The sequence below is a fragment of the Chiloscyllium plagiosum genome, chromosome 43 (assembly GCF_004010195.1).
Source record: "Chiloscyllium plagiosum isolate BGI_BamShark_2017 chromosome 43, ASM401019v2, whole genome shotgun sequence".
NCBI lineage: Eukaryota > Metazoa > Chordata > Chondrichthyes > Orectolobiformes > Hemiscylliidae > Chiloscyllium > Chiloscyllium plagiosum.
In genome coordinates, this window is record NC_057752.1 from 9,374,471 (window position 1) to 9,393,884 (window position 19,414).

The window sequence follows — 19,414 nt, forward strand, 5'->3', positions numbered from 1 at the left end:
CACAAAACACTACATAGGACAAACAGGAAGACAGCTAATTGTTCGCATCCATGAACTAGCCACAAAACGACATGACCAGCTATCCTTAGTAGCCACACACACAGATGACAAGCAACATGAGTTTGACTGGGACAACACTACTATTATAGGACAAGCCAAACAGAGAACAGCCAGGGAATTCCTAGAGGCATGGCACTCATCCACAGATTCAATCAACAAGCACATCGACCTGGACCCAATATACCGGCCACTGCAGCGGACAGCTGGAACGGACAACCGGAAGCGACAGATTCAAACCACTACAACTGCCAGAGGAAAGATCACAGAAGCGCTTCACAGGAGGCTTCCAAGCACTGAGGACGTCACCTAGACAGGGGATGAAACGCCTGCAACACAAATTCCCAGCTCGGCGAACAGAACCACAACAACGAGCACCCGAGCTACAAATCTTCGCACAAACTTTTATTTGTTTTTCCTACTATCTTGTCTGATGTAAATAGTCCTGCCAATACAGTGGGCTGAAAAGAGAAATGAATTTCAAAAACAGTTCAAACATTTGGAAGCTTTTAGTTGGTTAATGATTTAATGATGGCTTCCCAATTATTTTTAGGAGTAGAGTAAAGAATCACATGGGCCCCTATTTGATGTAGTTCAGTACTAGCACACTGAATTTCATCACTGCCCAAATAGTTACAAAAGGTTGTTTCCAAAGTGGTGCAAAGATTGTAAAATAGAATGAAAAAAAGTGATTTTATTTGGACATTTTATTTTATACTCAGGATAACAGTAAAGCATCGGTATTCTACATACTTCTAGATTTTTGTCAATTACTTTATGAAGCTTAGAAAAAATGATTTTTTTTAAAAAAAAGAACACTAGTTCAATCTTGGTTGTAGTATTTTCTTTCTTAGGAAAGATCTTAAGGCCCTGGAGAGGAGATTTATTAGAAATGTAACAAGACAGGGATTTCAGTCATGTGGAGAGATCAGAGAAGTTGGGATTATTCTTCCTGAATTGAAGGAGGTTAAAAAATGACAGTGCAAAAAGGGAGAAACTGCTTTTAATGACAGAAACTGGTTTTACCGACAGAATTAAGATAAATATTAGAAGAACTAGAGAAAATATGCAATGTGTTTTGGGTAGCAAGTTGATGATCTGGAACACAATCATAAACAACTATTTGAAGGAGTGGGCATGACTATTGAACCTGTTCCTTAACTAACAGCTACGGAGGTGCAATTCCAAAATAATCCAATTCCAAAATGATCAGAAGCCCCAGCCAGTTAAAGTATCCTTATTATCGTGAGGCTGAAATCAATTAACTTGGGATATATCACGGATCAGATGTCTCTCTCTATGACTATATAGCTCAGTTCTGATTGGATACAGTTCTGACAACTATTAGGAAAGACTTGTCTGGTTTTTGCTCCATTTAAAAAGGGATAATTGTTCATTCCCATATATGGCAACAGACAAAGAACAAAAAGCACTCACAGTTTTCTGAAAGGCTGTCGGCTTCCGTTCATCAAATGCATCACCTGATTCATCATCACTCCATTCCCAACCTCCATCCTCTGTTTTGTACAGATGACCACTTGATCCCTGGACCCGTCTCACCTACAGTCAACCACAACACAGGTGAAAGGTCAAACGGCAACATTTTGAGTTTTCTGGTAAGATTTTTTGTTGCTAATCTTCTCTCTTCAATGTCCTCTTGTCAAATTTCCACCCTTCTTCAGTACATCTGCTGTTCTGTTGTAATTAACTAGAAAATGTCCTGTGATTGAGCAGCTTGTCATCTTTAACTTCACTGTGATGAGGTTAACCAGTTGGTTTACTCGGAGATGGTGCTAATGTAATGAAGATGGAATATTTGGAACGGAACTCCAAGAAAAGAAATGTAGCTGGGGAGCTGTTAAACATCTGTCTTGTTGATTAAAAAAAAGGAAGACTTGCATTTATATAGTACCTTTCACAACCACAAGACATTTCAAGATGCTTTATTGCTAATAAAGTACTTTTGAAGTGCAGTCACTGTTGTAATGTAGGAAACGCAGCAGCCAATTTGCGCACAGCAAGTTCCTACAAACAGCAATGTCATTAAAACAGGTTATCTGTTGGTAAAGTGATGCTTACTAAGGGATAGATATTGGATAGGACACCATGATAAACTTACTTGCTCTGCTTTGAAATAAGTGCCATGAGAACTTTTATTTCAAACTAAGATGGCAGACATATCATATCACCCAGAAGACAGCATCTCCGACAGCGCAGCACTCCCTCGGTACTGCACTGGAGTGTCAGTCTATACCTTGGCACTCGGGTCCTGGCTGGTGCATTAACCCATTCAAACTCAAATGCATAAATACTATGGCGAACATGCGTGTATCCAACAGGAATAAAAGACGTGCATTTATATAGTGACTTTTCATGTGAATGAGAAATAAATTCCTTTTGAAGTGCCGTCACCATTGTTATGTAGACAATTGCAGTCAGAAATTTGCGCACAGCAAGATCCATGAACAGTAATGAGATTAGTGACCAGTTAACCTGTTTTGGCAGTGGCGGTCAATGGATAAATGTTGACCAGGAGAATTCTTCTTTGAATAGCAGCACAGGACTTTCTTTGTATTCGCCTACACAGGCTGGTGGGACCTCAGTTTAACATCTTGTCTGAATGACAGCACCACTTGCAAGCACCATTCCTTGACTACTCACTGCAGTTTAGGGTATGTGCTCAAGTCCTGAACCCACAATTTCTTGACTCAGAGACAAGATTGCTACTTGGTGAACTCAACAGCACTTCCTTATACTTTCAGTAATAAGCAAATTGCTATTAAAATTTGCATTGTCTCTGCTGGGTAATGATTTTGCGAGCTTTTAGAAAATACAGACCTTTTTGTTAGTTTCTGGCTCACTCGAAGACTTTGGCACCGTGCCAGTAGCCTGGACTGTGTTGTCAGCCTGCAAGAAGATAGAAGAATTCTATTTGCGCAATGTTTAGAGTTGAAAAGCCCATGGATCAAAGAGTCCCATAGCGTCTATGACCAGCTCACAATACAGAGCTGCAAGTGGCCCAATATTCTTTGTTCCAAGCCAAGAGCACTTGTTCCTTGGTCCAATCTTTGGGGAATTTTAGTATTACTTAAATTCTTAAACAATGTGCCTTTTTACTTAAAACAGGAGAGAAACATTATGGCTAAGTAAGATCCGGATTCTAAATGATACAGGAAAATCAACTGCTATGTGCTGTTCTCTTTATCTATCATATTGACAGTGTGTACAAGAACTCCTGTTTGGGTGATGCTTGAAGTGCTTACTTGTTACTCAATTAGACCTCAATATCTCTCCAATGAACTGCTGCAATTTCATCTATCTAATAAAACACTTCACTCTTTGTAAGGAATCAAGTACTTCTTTATTCTTCCATTTCAAACCACCAGCAGTTTGTTTTGGGTTCCATGACCTCATGACCTTTGTAAACATGTACCTAAGTGTGTTATTTGGTACTATTTGCGTTTTGTTTACTCCTCTGCTAACTGATGCGTTCTAAACGTATTGCAACTATCACTACCTCAGTGCACTGTTCCATTGAACCAAGCTAGCCAAAACTGAAGACAAACCTTCAGAAATGAGAGACACTACATCACAAATCATTTGCTCTGTAACTCTGTAACTAATTGCAGGGAGTCATTTTTACCTTTGTGTCCTTGTGCCCGCCACCTAACGACTGGCCCAATAACTTCTCCATCAGATATTCTTTATTCTGAAAGAAGAGAACAAGTTCCACATGAAACATTAGGTCTCAGTGTTTAAAGCACATGCCTCAATGACTGCTGGAGATCCATGTTTGCATCCAGTCCATGACAGAAACTGAAGTACAAATCGTCATTCGATGAGCCCAACAACTCTTAAGTGAACTGCAGCAAAATTAACCAAAGCTTAATCATCTGGGACTACCAAAATGTCAGTCAGAGACACTTGTTTGATGTTAAATTGTGGACTTATTGAAGTAAACATTCACCCCAACTTCAATTAACAATAGATTTGCTGAAAGTCATGTTTGACACTGACAAATTATTAGCAAACAGCACTAAATAAAATCACAAATTGAGTGCCTATTTGCACTTACACAGAAATCTTAAACATGATTAAATGTTCCAAAGCAATAAACATAAGCAGACATTGAATAATGGGAAAAGCATAGGAGTCAAAAGGAGAGGAGAAACATGGCAAATTTAATCAAAAACATGGACTGTAAAACCTTCTTTAAGTATGTAAAAAGGAAACATTTGGCTAAGCAAATGTGGGACCATTTCCAGGATCAAGGGATTTTATAATGGACAATAGAAATATGGAAGAGAAGCTAAATGATTACAGTGTGTCTATTTTCACTGAGGAAAATACCAGAAATCTCCTGGAATTAGATATCCAAGTGGCTACGGAGAATGAGGATTCAAAGGAAATTAGCACCAGTAAGAAAACTGTACTGGAGAAATTAATGAGGTGGAAAGTTGATAAGTCTCCAGGATCTGATATTCTTCATATTCCAGAAGTTTGAAGGACTCAGCTATAGACACTCAATGTGTTGGTGATTATCTTCCAAAAATTCTATAGATTCTGGAATGACTCCTGTGGATTGGAAGGGAGCAAATGTCACTTCACTGTTTAAGAAGGGAGTGAGAGAGAAAAGAGGGAACTACAGTCTTGTTCGTCTTACATCAGTAGCAAGGAAAATGCTAGAATCTACTCTAAAGGATAGGTTGATAATGATCTGATTGGGCATGGATTCTCAAGTGGGAAACCGTGTTTGACAAACTTGTTTCAGTTTTTTGAAAATGTTACGAACAAAATTGATTAAGGAGAGCCGATGGCCTTTGAATACTTAGATTTTCAGGAGACTTTTAACAAAGTCCCCCACAGGAGGCTGATTAGAAAATTTAAAGCGCATACAATAGGTGGTAATGTATTGTCATGGATTGGTGATTGGTGAGCAGACAGAATACAGAGAGGAGAAATAAATGGGCGATTCTAGTCATGGCAGGCAGTGACTACATGTAGTAAGGTATCACAAGGATCAGTACTTGGGTCCCAGATGTTGACAGTGATTTGGAGTTGAGGACCAAATGCAATATTTGCAAATTTGCAGATAATGCAAAGCTAAGCAGGAATGTCTATTGTGAGAAATATAGAGGATTTTTTTCAGGCTAAGCAAATGGGCAAGAACATGGCAGATGAACTATAATGTTGAAAAATGATTGATTATCCACTTTGGTAGGAGGAACAGATGCGTGTGTACAAAGGGACCTAGGTATCCTTGTCAATAAATCACTGAAGGTTAATATGCAGATGCAGCAAGCTATTAACAAGACTAAAGGAATGATAGCCTTTATTGCAAGAGGGTTTGAGTACAGGAGTAGTGGAGTCTTGCTTCAACTGTATAGGAGCTTGGTTAGATTGCATCTAGAATATTGTGTGTAGTTTTGGTCTTCTCTCAAAGAAGGTATTACTGCCATAAGACAGTGCAACCAAGGTTCACCAGACCTGTTCCCAGAATGGCAGGACTGTACTATGAAGATTGGGTAAACTGGGCCTATATCCTCTCAAGTTTTCAAGCATGAGAGATGATCTCAGTGAAACCTACAAAATACCGAGACAGGGTAGATGCAGGTAAGATCTTTCCCCTGGTTCAGAAGTCTAGAACTGGGGGAATAATTTAAAACTAAGTGAGATTCCATTTATGTCTGAGATGAGGACTTTTTTGTTTACTCAGAGGTTGTGGATCCACGGAATTCTTTACCACACAGGGCTGTGGAGGTTCAGTCTTTGAGTGTGTTTAAGATAGAGATGATAAGAGTGCTGATTACCAGTAGTATACAGGGTTATGAGGCTGGGGTGAGTAAAAGGCATTGAAGTGTTTGATCAGCAATGATCATACTGAATGGTGAGGCAGACTCAGCAGGCTGAATGGCCTATTCCTGTTGCTATGTTCTGATATAGCAAGCTACATTGTTTTAAGGATATAATTCTAGAGACTGGAGCAGGAATGGGTGAAGGCTGTGGCACTGAAGGTAAATTGAAACAACTCATTTCTTTCTTCACCTGCAGACTGACTCCTAATGCATTCCCACCATTTAATGCAGTTCTTCCAGCTAAGCTAAGCCACCAAGCAGTGGGGAAGAAATGACATTTTTCTCCTGCTGAGCTGGAGAGGTGCTTGTGAAGCTTCCACAATTTCCACATTGCAGCCTGCTCTGATTGAATGACAAACCAAAAAGAGAGAGATGGCCAAACTATGTCATAATCTGTCTCGTCTTCCATACAGCATGGAAACAGACCCTTCAATCCAACTAGTGCACACCAACCATGTCCGCAACTAAATGAGTCCCACCTTTCTGCATTTGGCCCATATCCTTCCTAACCTTTCCTATTCATATACTTATCCAAATGTCTTTCAAACGTTGCAACTGTACCTGCATCCATCACTTTCTCTGGCATTTCATTCCACATACAAACCACTCTCTGTGTAAAGATGTTGCTCCTCATGTCCTTTTTAAAATATTTCTCCTCTCGTCTTAAAAATATGTCCCCTAGTTTTGATCTCCACACACTTTAGGGAAAAGACCTTTATTATTCACCTTATCTATGTCCCTCATGATGTTATAAACCTCTATAAAGTCATCTCTCAACCTCCTCTGTGAAAGAAGTCCCAGCATAACCAGCCTCTCCTTATAATTGAAACCCTCCATTCCTGGCAACATCCTCGTAAAATATTTTCTGAATCCTCTCCAGTTTAATAATATCTTTCCCATAACAGGGCGACCAGAACTGGACACAGTATTCCAGAAGAGGCCTCACCAATGTCCTGCACAACCTCAACATAATGTCCCAACTCCTATACTCAAAAGTCTGAGCAATGAAAGCAAGCATGCTAAATGCCTTCTTAACCATTTCAAAGAGCTATGTACCTGAACCCCTAAGTCTCTCTATTGTACAAGACTACCCAGGACATTACCATTAATTGTATAAGTCCTGCCTTTGTATGTTTTGCCAAAATCCAATACCTTGCACTTCCTTAATTTATTAATGATAGTATGGTCAGTGTTCCTCATAATGTCCCTCTTTTCCAAGCATTTTTCTCACATTTATTCCTTCAAAATGTTTAAAAGAAGATCCATCACTAACACCAGATCAGTTGCTCCTGTATTTCTCTATAAAGTGAGCAACCATATGTATTGGCATAGCTTCACAACTCCCCTTTAACTCTGTTAACTGGGAAAACAATACTTGGAGACAGACATCAGTGAGAGTAGCGAAACCCAGAAAGAAATGCAAAGGGACGTGCTCGCAATTCTCCACACATTGAGTTCATGAACTCAGCCATGGAACAGTCTCGATGTTAGCTAATACAGAGTGGTTCCTCATTGGGAAAAACGAGAATTGGTGAGAACTACTCTGACAGTACAGCAAAAATCAGGATCATAATCATCTGAGGACAGCACAGAAGGAGCAGTCCATTTCAGTGGGGTGATGACGTAATGATATGGTCACTGTAATGGTAACCCAGAGGCCCAGGTAATGTTCTGAGGTCCTGGGTTCGAATCCTGCCATGGCAGATAGTGGAGCTTGAATCCAATAAAAATCAAAATTAAGAGTCTAACTATGACCATGAAGCCATTGTTGTAAAACCCCACCTTGTTCAATAATGTCCTCTAGGGAAGGAAATCTTTACCTGATCTGGCCTACATGTGAATCCAGACACACAGTAATGTGGTTGACTCTTAACTGCCCTCTGAAACAGTTTAGCAAGCCATTCAGTTGTAGCAATTACTACAAAATCTCAAAAAAGAAATTAAACTGGACAGACAACGTGGTATCACCCTAGGAACCAGAAACAGCAATGGCAAATTGGCCCTATCAACGCTGCAAAGTCCCTGGGGTGCTGAAGCTAAAATTAAGAGTTATCTCATAGACTAGTCAAGCAACAGCCTGACATAGTCATACTCAGGGAATCATACCTTACAGACAATGTCCCAGACACCACCATTACCATCCCATGATATGTCCCACTGGCAGGATAGTCTTAGCAGAGTAGGCATCACAGCGAAATAGCATCGGAAGGGAGTTGTCCTGGAAGTCCTCAACATTGACTCCAAATCCCATGATGCCTCATGAGCATCAGGTCCAACAGAGGTAAGGAGACGCTCTGCTGACTACCACATACTGGCCTTTAGTTCTAACGAAGTCATATCAGACTCAAAACGTTAACTTTGTTTCTCTCTTCACAGATGCTGTCAGAACAGCACCTTTTTATTTTAATCTTAGATCTCCAGCATCTGCAGTACTCTGCTTTTATTTAAGCCAGGTAATCAACCCTGATTCAATGAAGAATAAAGGAGAACATGCCAGGAGCAGAACCGGGCATACCTAAAACTATGGGAAACTTTGCAAAGCTCCAAACAAAACTATTTGCATAAAGTATCAAAATAGTATAAGTAGCAAGTGATAGACAGAGATAAGCGATTCTACAACCAACAGAGCGTCCCTAAGCTCTGCAGTCCTGCAACACCCGGTTGTGAATGATGGTAGATGATTAAACAACTCACTGGAGGAGTGAGTGATGAAATTAATCAATGATGGAAGGACCCAGGACATCAGTGCAAAAGATAACACTGAAGCATTTACAACAACCTTCAGCAAGAAGTACCAAGTAAAGGATCCATCTTGGCCTCTTCCAGTAGTCCTCAGCATTGCAGATAACAGTCTTTAGCCAATTTGATTCACTCCACGTGATAGCAAGAGACAACTAATAGGAGAGGGTAACATAAAGACTCAGGACCCCGACAATATTCCGGCAATAGTCCTGAAGACTTATGCTCCAGAACTAGACATGTCCCTATCTATAATACTGGCATCTACCCAGCAGGGACGTCCCGTCCACAAAAAGCAAGAAAAATCCAACCTAACCAATTGCCGTTCCATCAGTCTACTCTTGATCATCAGTGAAGTGATGTGAACAGTGATATCAAGCAGTGCTTAGCAATAACCTGCTCAACGACAATCAGTTTTAGTATCACCAGTGCCACTCAGTTTCTGGTCTCATTACAGCTTTGGTTCAAACCTAGACAAAAGAGATGAACTCCAGGAGTGAGATGAAAGTGGCTGCCTTTGACATCAAAGCTATACTTGACCAAGTGTAGCATAAAGTAGCCCTCACAAAACTGCAGTCAGTGAGAATCAGGTGAAAACTCTTCGCTGGTTGAAGCCATACCTAGCATAAAAGGTAGTTGTGGTTGTTGGAGGTCAGTCATTTCAGCTGTGTCAGAGTTCCTCAGGGGTAGTGACTTTGGGGCAACCATCTTCAGCTGCTTCATCAATGACCTTCCCTCCATCATAAATGTCAGATGTGGGGTGGTCGCTGATGATTGCACAATATTCAGCGCCATTCATGACTCTTCAGATACTGAAGCAGTTCCATACCCAAAGGTAGCAAGATGTGCACAATCTCCAGGCTCGAGCTGACAATTGGAAAGTAACATTTGTGTCACGTGAATGCCAGGCAATGAACATCTCCAAAAAGAGAGAATCTAACCATCGCCCCATGACATTCAATGGTGTTATCATCATTGAATCCCCCACTATCAACATCCTGGGGACTACTATTGACCAGAAGTTGAATTGGACTAGCCATCGAAATACTGTGGCTATAACAGCAGGAGACAGGCTAGGAATCCTGCAGCGAGTAACTCGCCTCCTGATTCCCCAGAGCCCATTCACCAGGTGCAAGACACAAGTCTGAAGTGTGATGGAATACTCCCCACTTGCCTGGATGAGCGCAGCTCATAGAACACTCAAGCATCTTGACATCATCTAGGACAAAGTACCTGCTTTATTGGCATCACATCCACAAACATTCACTCCCTCCACTATCAAAGCACAGTGACAACAATGTGCACTACAAAATTTCACCACTTAGACAGCACCTTCCAAACCCACAACCACTTCCATCTATTAGGACAAAGCAGCAGACACATGGGAACACCACTATTTTCAAGTTCCTCTCAAAGTCCCCGCCATCCTGCCTTGGAAATATATCGCTGTTCCTTTAGTGTCATGAATCATAGAATCCCGACAATGTGGAAAGAGACCATTCAGCCCATCGAGACAACATCAACCCTCTGAAGAATATCCCATCCAGACCCAGCCCCTGCCCTATCCCCATAACCCCACATTTAGTATGGCTAATCCATTTAGCCTGCATATTCCTGGACACTACGGACAATTTAGCATGGCCAATCCACTTGACCTGCTCATTTTTGGACTGTGGGAGAAAACTAGAGCATCCGGAGGAAACCCACGCAGACACGGGGAAAACGTGCAAACTCCACACAGACAGTCGCCAGAGGGTGGAATTGAACCCAGGTCCCTGGTGCTGTGAGGCAGCAGTGTTAACCACTGAGTCACTGTGCTGCCAGGTCAAAGATGCTGCCCGGCTTGCTGTGTTCTTCCAGCCTTCTGCTGGTTTCCCTTGGATTCCAGCATCTGCAGTTTTTTTGTCTCTAAGTGAGTAAGGGTAGCAGGCAATTCAGCACTGAGTCATTCAGATAATACCGCAGATTTGATTCTCTGTCTAGGCTGAATTTGTTGGACATATCTAAGAGCCTCTTCACTCTCAAAGGAAAAGCGGCAAATGCCTGGTCCTCAGTGGGGAACAATAAATATTGCCTTCTGTCATTTTTTTTTTCCTATTCAGATTCCCTACAGCTGTCGTATCTGAGGGTTATCTAAGTTTTACAGCCATTTGGGTTAGGACTTTAACACAGTTACTGGAACCTGCCAAAGAGATTATCTATTTTGCAGTGAAGGGCATGAAAACAGGAAACCTGACTACAGTTGTACAGTAAAATTACTAACACGGTGTAAGATAGCCAATTGATGAGCCCTGTGCACGCGTGGGACTTTTAACCTCTACCCCAAACCACCTACCTTTGATTTCTGGAAGAATTTGTGCTTCAGAAGCTCTGCTGCTGTTGGCCTGAAAAACAAAGTTTCCAGAGTAAGGTGGGACTCATGCAGCAATTTGAAACAAGCTTGGTCTAGTCTGAGCAGAATGTGATATGATATGAGGTATTCCCCAGACTACTAAACTATCGGTGCAAGGACAGGCAATATTCTGAGATCAGTATCACATTTTTGAGGCAAAAAATGCATTTCACAAACTGTTCATACACTCCACAGAATGCTGGCATTAGATTTATTTTCCCACCTCCTTCAAGCCTTTGTTTGCCATGGCATTTATTGATGGAGGGAATAGGCTTACTGCATGCTTTCAGGCCTCTGCCAAACTACATACACACAAAATGCAGCCAGTCATATTGAAACATTGGACAATCAAATTCCAACAATGGATGGTCAAATTCCAAGGAGTGAATTCCTTAAATGTTCATCAGCATCAACTCAACATAGACTTTTTCTGCAACTAATCAGCAACACTGGCAGAATATTTCTGTCAATGTGGCATATGTACTCAGTCCAAGTAGTGACTAGTTCCCAGCTGTAAAGTTAGCGACTGGTGCTTTTCCGTTTTGTATTCTGAAAAAGGAATTACTTGCTTATTGTTAGTCACTAGTTCCTGGAAACCACAAAATTATGTGAAACAGTCTGTCTGAAGCTCATAAATCACCCCCAAGACCGCCTACTTCCCAACTTTCCTAAGACCTCTCACAGGCTTAGCATGGGAGTCACATCAATGTCCAGGCATTTGATGACACTAATATGAAACAGCAGCATTGCAATGCAAAATGCAAATCAGAGAGAGATGTTAGAGCCATCAGGTGTAGCATTGTGTCATGTTAAGTGAGGATTTCATGTACTTAATTGGCACCACACTTGATGTGCCAGCCTGCTATGCTACAAGAGGTTTGCTGCATATTTGTGCCCATGGTTCCCACCTTTCCATATCTTCTTGAAATAACTCATTCAGATTTTACTGTTCCTCAGGAGTAGAGTCTCCTCTGTACTCCCAGCTGTAGTTGGGAATGTCCAAAGGAAGGCTTATGCGCTCATTGCATTGGCATTGCCACGAACAGAATGTCATCATTTTACCAGCATCATGCTTCCACTTGGGCTTAGAATTTAGCCTTCACCTTGGGTATGTTGCCAGGCTGGGCTGGCCCAATTGTTGGCCTGAGCATCAAACTCCTCCAACAGGACCAGGTGAATATTCAGATCAGTCAGAGTCAAGACTTGTCATGTGACCAGAGCCCAGTGCTGTACATCTACCCGATCTACTGTCCCATAGATCACTGGCTTTGAATCTTAGCGCGCACACCTCTTTGCTGGCTCTTTTTGCAGGCACAGGGCAATCAGTTTACGGAAGGACTTGCCATACTTCTTGACCATTTCCTTGTCCTCTACTCCTGTCTCGAGAGTAGGAGGGTCATTCTGCAGTGTCACCATCAGAACCTAGTGACAAATTAAAGGAGATGTGGGTCATAATGTCCAGTGATACCATTCTCATGCTGCAACTGGTATCTCTCTTGTCATTTTACCTGACTATCATTGCATAATTCTTTTTTGTTAATCAAGTGGTAACAGATAAAATTCAGCTCCAAACCGATTGTATAAAATTAACACAGTTTGATCAAATCTCACTGAAAACCAATTTCCAATTTGGATTAAGTTGAATCAAATTCCATCCAAAATAAATTCTGATCAATTAGAATTAACCTTAATATGGATAAGATAACTGGCTTATTGAGCACACAACACAGTTAGTTTTAGATTTAACTAACACATTTTGGTTAAAATAACCAAGGCTGGAGAAGAATTAATTAAATGGACTGGAAACTCAAGTCTAGGTCATTCCAGAGTACTTGTAAAACCATGTAACTCATCCCAGATCCTGGAATAATTCACTCCCGATATCCCAGGTTCCATATAGAACTCACTCTCAGATTCTGTATAGCGCTCACTCCCACATATCCCTGATTCTGTGTATTAAACTAACTTCATTGCAAAAAGGCTGAGGAATGACCTGGTGACCCAGTTAAAAGACTTTTATGAAAGATTTTGAGAACTAATACAAAGGGAATGTTGCCTTTTTTATGGAACAGCTTAATTAGAGGACATTAATGCTAGTCACCAAGAAATCCAATAGGGAATTCAAGAAACATTTGTACTCAAGAGTGGTGAGAATATGGAACTCATTACCAAAAGGGAGCAATTGAAGGGAATAGTATTAGTGCATTTAAAGGAAGCTAGATGAACAGAAAGGGAAAAAGGAATAGATTGGCATTATGGTGGATTTAAATGAGGAAAAATGGACAGAGATTCAAGTGGAGCATAAACATTGGCATCAGCCAGAAGGACTTAATCACCTGTGTTGGTGCCATATATCCGAGGTAATCTATATAATGTTTGGACTGAAACACAGTCATGTACAATTGTCCTTCTTTGTCTGTCATAGTCATGTGACCTCTAATATGAGACACACTCACTGCAGGCAGGTGTTTTATTAACACTTCAATAAAGAATTCATTTTGACCAGACTGCTGTCTGAAATGCTAAGAACATAGTGTCTGAAGAGGTGGTAAGATGGTATGTAAAAAAGCAATTACTAACAGACTGACACAGGAATGTTCTCAGCATTGGAAGCTGCTATAAGCAACAGAAATAAACTAAAATACAAAAAAGAAACAAGCCACAGCTGAAACACAGGCAAGAAAAATATGGCAGCCACTTTTCCTCTCCCAATGAAATGAAAATGCTTTTAATTTCAGCTCCAGCTGAAATGAAGAGCAAAACTGGCAGTTTTATCGTGCACAACAGCAAAATTATAAAAGAGCACGAGATTTATTCAACAAGCCTAAGTGTCAGCAAGACACTTACCTGCAGTGATTGTGCTCGATCAATTGGGTCAATGGGCTGAAGAGTGGTCGATGGAGTTTAATTTGGATAAATGCGAGGTATTGCATTTTGGTAAAACAAACAAGGGCAGGACTTATACAGTTAAAAGTAGGGCCTTGGGTAGTGTTGTAGAACAGAGGGACTTAGGGGTTCAGGTCCATAGCTCTTTGAAGTTTGCGACACATATAGACATTGGATTAGTAGTGCTGGAAAAGCACAGCAGTTCAGGCAGCATCCGAGGAGCAGGAAAATCGATATTTTGGGCAAAAGCCCTTCATCACGAATACGGGCAGAGTGCCTGAAGGGTGGAGAGATAAATGAGAGGAGGGTGGGGGTAGGGAGAAAGTAGCATAGAGTACAATAGGTGAGGGAAGGGGAAATGAGGAAACTGTTGAAGTCCACATTGATGCCCTGGGGGTTGAAGTGTTCCGAGGTGGAAGATGAGGCGTTCTTCCTCCAGGCATTGGGTGGTGAGGGAGCGGTGGTGAAGGAGGCCTAGGACCTCCATGTCCTCGGCAGAGTGGGAGGGGGATGGTTAAGAAGGTGTTTAGCATGCTTGCCTTCATTGCTTAGATGTTTGAGTATAGGAGTTAGGACATCATCCTGTACAACCTCAACATGTTGGTGAGATCTTAACTGGAATACTGTGTCCAGTTCTGGTTGCCCTGTTATAGGAAGGATATTATTAAGCTGGAGGGGGTTCACAAGAGATTTATCAGGATGTTGCTGGGAATGGAGGGTTTGAGATATAAGGAGAGGCTGGATAGGCTGGGACTTTTTTTGGGGGAGAAAGTGAGGTCTGCAGATGCTGGAGATCAGAGCTGAAAATGTGTTGCTGGAAAAGCGCAGCAGGTCAGGCAGCATCCAAGGAGCAGGAGAATCGACGTTTCGGGCATAAGCCCTTCTTCAGGCTTATGCCCGAAACGTCAGGATTCCTGAAGAAGGGCTTATGCCCGAAACGTCTATTCTCCTGTTCCCTGGATGCTGCCTGACCTGCTGCGCTTTTCCAGCAACACATTTTCAGCTGGGACTTTTTTTTCCCACTGAAGTGTAGGAGGTTAAGAGGTAACCTTATAGACGTTTATAAGATTATGAGGGGCATAGATAAGGCAAATGGCAGGTGCTTTTTTTCCCCTAGAGTGGGGGATTTCAAGACTAAGGGGCATATTTTTAAGGTGAGAGGAGAAAGATTTTAAAAAGACATGAGGGTAACTGTTTTTCCATGGAGAGTGGTTTGTGTGTAGAATAAACTTCCAGAGGAAGTGGTGGATGTAGGTACAGCTACAACATTTAAAAGACATTTGGATAAGGACGTAAATAAGAAATGTTTGGAGGGATATGGGCCAGGCTCAGGCAGGCGGGACTAGTTTATGGTCTGCATGGGAATGGTTGGACCGAAGGGTCTGTTTCCGTGTTGTATGACTCTAAGCCAGAGAAGGTATGCGTCACTACACTCTGATCACTGTTCAAAATGTGTTCCACTATGAATCTTTCTGAAAAAGACTGAAATGCCTTGAAGGCACACTTTGTACCCCAAATGAACATAATTTATAACAGTACATGTTCAATATTAGAGCCCAAGGTGAAAAAACGTCCAGTAATCAATGTGACCACATTAATTCAGCTCATAGAATTCTGTGAATTTGCGCAATTAAAATAATATCTAACTAAAGAGAAAATTGTGTCAGGCACAAGAGATCCTGCAATGAGAGAACATCTACTGAGAGGAAAAGCTCTCAGGAAATGAGCATACGCAGAAGTGCTGAGGTTGTAAATCAGCAGTCACAGCATATTCATGATAGCTCTTGAATTATGCTGACAGATTCTCCAGCCCCAAAGGGCAGAGCAATCATGGACAAAAGGCAGGACGGAAATATTGCAGAGAACAGTATGCAGTGGAGAAGAGGAAGGCATGTCCAAATTGAGGAAAACAGTGCTCTCATTGCACAAAGCTGAATCATTTTGTACACAAGTGTATGGCTACAAGGAAGCACAAAAGGCAAGAACAGATGGCCAATGGAGAGATATTTGCTGTTGATTCTGACAAATCACTCTATACCATACAACAGATTAGTTCAATCAAATTGATAGGTGATGCATGATTTACATAGAAACTAGAGCAGGAGTAGGCCATTCAGTCCTTGAAGCCTGCTCCGCCATTCAATAGAATCATAGCTAATGTCTATCTCAATGAAATATTACCATTTTGCATTAACTCCTACAGAATGGATTAGCAGCATGGTAGCAGTGAAACAACCTGAGAGTGTGCATTGACTCAAAGGATCTAAATAAAGCTCTGAAGAGATCTCGCTACCCCATGCCAGCCTTGAAAGAATTTTGCTACAACTTACAAAGACAAAAGTCCTCACCACCCTTGATGTGAAGAACATTTATTAGCAAGTGAAGCTGGATGAAAGCAGCAGCTTTCCAGCTGTAGTCCAGGTGCCCTTCAGGAGATACTGATGCTTGTGCATGTTATTTGACATATCCACAGCTTCAGAGGAATATCAATGCAGACAACATGAGATGGTCAGTGATCTTCCTGGAGTAATAATTAGAGCAGTTACCCACTGGTTTATGGATGCAGAGACACAATGAAAGAAGCCATCACTGACCATGATCAAAATCTGGTCTGACCAGTTGACAGAGGTCGACAAATGAACTTGAAATTGAACAAGAAAAAACTGTAATTAAAGAAGCCCAAAGTCAAGTACACAGGCCATGTACTGACAGCAAAATATCTTTGCCCAAACCTCAAAAAGGTAAGGGCATTCAGCACATTAAAACAAATAAAACGACACTATGCTCAGATTGGAAAACAGTGTTGGCATGTTTGCTTGTAAACACTTTCATACATGTCCACTTGCAAAAGACAAAATGACAGTCGGGTCCAACTACCAGCCACTTCGAAGCATTTTCCTCAACTGAAACTATCTGCTTTTTTTTAAGAATCCCTACTGTGTGGAAACAGGCCCTTCAGCCCAACAAGTCCACACCGACCCTCCAAAGAGTATCCCACCCAAACCCATTCCCCTACCCTATTACTCGATATTTACCCTGACCAGCATCCAAGTATATTACTCTGGTTATGGAGATATCAACTGGATGTGACATATAAGCAAGAGAAACAGACACACATTTCAGACATGCTGTTGAGAGTAGCATCCCCTGTATTTTCCTTTTCAGATGTCATGACAGTGTGTGAAATCATCCAGATTCAATGTGAATCAAAAGGCGATCATACTCTTGGAGTCACCAACCCAGCAGACAAGCGCCTTACTCACATCAAGCAAATGACCTAACAAGATGCAATTTTCCAAGTATTGCAAAATGTAGTGATAAACAGATGGCCTGGAAGCATCAAAGATACACCTGTTGCTACAAGAGCATATTGGGCACAGAGATGAATTGATAGCGTAAGATGGCATATTGTATAAACTGAAATAGAATCATTATTCCTAAGGAGTTGCAAAGAGAAATGCTAAAGCACATCTGTGCAAGCCATCAAGAAACTGAATTAAGTCTGAGGAAGGCAGCAGATTTGCTCTACTTGCCAAACACGAGTAGCAAAATCAAAGATCACATCAACAGTGCAATGCTTGTAATGAGTACCAAGCTAAAGAGCCACTGATGACAAGTGACATCCCAGACAGACCATGGATGAAGCTGGGAGAAGACCTCTTCACACTTGCAGGAACTGATTATCTTGTTACACTAGATTATTCTGACTACAAGGAAGTGGACCATTTGACTTCAATGACTACCACTGAGTTTGTCCAAAGCCTGAAAGCACATTTCAGCTGTTACGGCATTCCCACCATTTCATTACTGGCAATGGCCCTCGGTTCATTTGTGAATAATTTAGCCACTTCATCAACAATTGATAAAATCAACACCATACATCATTTCCACACTATCCCCAGTTAAATGGAAAGGTTGAGGTGGCAATAAAAATCGCCAAAGGAAGCAAAATGAAATTGAGCAAATCTCAAACAGATGTATAGAGGGCAATCCTTGAGTGGAGGAACACACCTGGTGATGGCATGGGAAGTAGCGTAGTACAACAAATAATGCAGTTATTGTGGGTATGTTCGCCGAGCTGGGAAGTGGGTTTGCAGACGATTCATCCTCTTTCCAGGTGACATCCTCAGTGCTATGGAGCCTCCTGTGAAGTGCTGCTGTACTGTGTCGGTTGGAACTTATTTGGTTTTGTTCCCACTGTTTCCGGATATTTGGTGCAGTGGTCAGTATATTGGGTCTCGATCAATGAGTTTATTGATGGGATCCATGGATGAGTGTCATGCTTCTAGAAATTCTCTGGCTGTCCTCTGTTTGGCTTGTCCTATTATTGCGTTGTCCCAGTCAAATTTGTGCTCCTTGTCATCTGCATGTATAGCTATTAGGAATAGCTAGTCGTGGCATTTAGTAGCTAGTTGATTGTCATATATGCAGATCGGCAGTTGTCTGCCTGTTTTTCCTATATAGTGTTTCATACAGTCTCTGCATGGAATCTTGTACACCACATTTGTCCCGCACATGATGGGTATTGGGTCTTCAGTCCTGATGAGTTGTTGTCTGAGCGTGACGGTCGGTTTATCGGCTGTCAGGAATCCCAGTGGTCAGAGAAGTCTGGCTGTCAGTTCTGAGAGAGTTTTTTAATATAATGTAGAGTAGCTAGTGTGTTGGGTCGTGGCATGTCCTTGTCACATTGTCTGTCTTCGAGGAGAAAGCGAGGACTGCAGATGCTGGAGATCAGAGCTGAAAATGTGTTGCTGGAAAAGCGCAGCAGGTCAGGCAGCATCCAAGGAGCAGGAGAATCGACATTTCGGGCATGAGCCCTTCTTCAGGAATGAGGAAAGTGTGTCCAGCAGGCTAAGATAAAAGATAGGGAGGAGAGACTTGGGGGAGGGGCGTTGGAAATGTGATAGATGGAAGGATGTCAATGTGAGGGTGATAGGCCGGAGTGGGGGTGGGGCGGAGAGGTCAGGAAGAAGATTGCAGGTTAGGAAGGCGGTGCTGAGTTCGAGGGATTTGACTGAGACAAGCTGGGAGGAGGGGAAATGAGGAAACCCAAAATCCACAAACCTGACTGCCCCGGCCGACACATTGTCTCAGCCTGCTCCTGCCCCACCGAACTCATCTCTGCATACCTCGACACGGTCCTGACCCCCTTAGTCCAAGAACTCCCCACCTACATTCGGGACACCACCCACGCCCTCCACTTCCTCCATGATTTTCGTTTCCCCGGTCCCCAACGCCTTATCTTCACCATGGACATCCAGTCCCTGTACACCTCCATCCCCATCACGAAGGACTCAAACCCCTCCGCTTCTTCCTTTCCCGCCGTACCAACCAGTACCCTTCCACTGACACCCTCCTTCGACTGACTGAACTGGTCCTCACCCTGAACAACTTCTCTTTCCAATCCTCCCACTTCCTCCAAACAAAAGGAGTAGCCATGGGCACCCGCATAGGCCCAAGCTATGCCTGCCTCTTCGGAGGATAT

At 42.1% G+C, this 19,414-nt stretch overlaps 1 protein-coding gene across 2 annotated transcripts in view; it reads right to left on the bottom strand.

Moving 5' to 3' along the window:
• LOC122543361 (STE20/SPS1-related proline-alanine-rich protein kinase-like) overlaps positions 1-19,414 on the bottom strand; it is a 109,855-nt gene that overhangs the window by 46,923 nt on the left and 43,518 nt on the right. For both annotated transcript variants that reach the window (XM_043681986.1, XM_043681985.1), the window contains 5 exons: positions 12,332-12,465; positions 10,987-11,035; positions 3,701-3,766; positions 2,896-2,964; positions 1,495-1,617 (listed from right to left, as the gene is read on the bottom strand). In XM_043681986.1, coding sequence (XP_043537921.1) covers positions 1,495-1,617; positions 2,896-2,964; positions 3,701-3,766; positions 10,987-11,035; positions 12,332-12,465 — 441 coding nt within the window. The remainder of the gene's footprint in view (positions 1-1,494; positions 1,618-2,895; positions 2,965-3,700; positions 3,767-10,986; positions 11,036-12,331; positions 12,466-19,414) is intronic.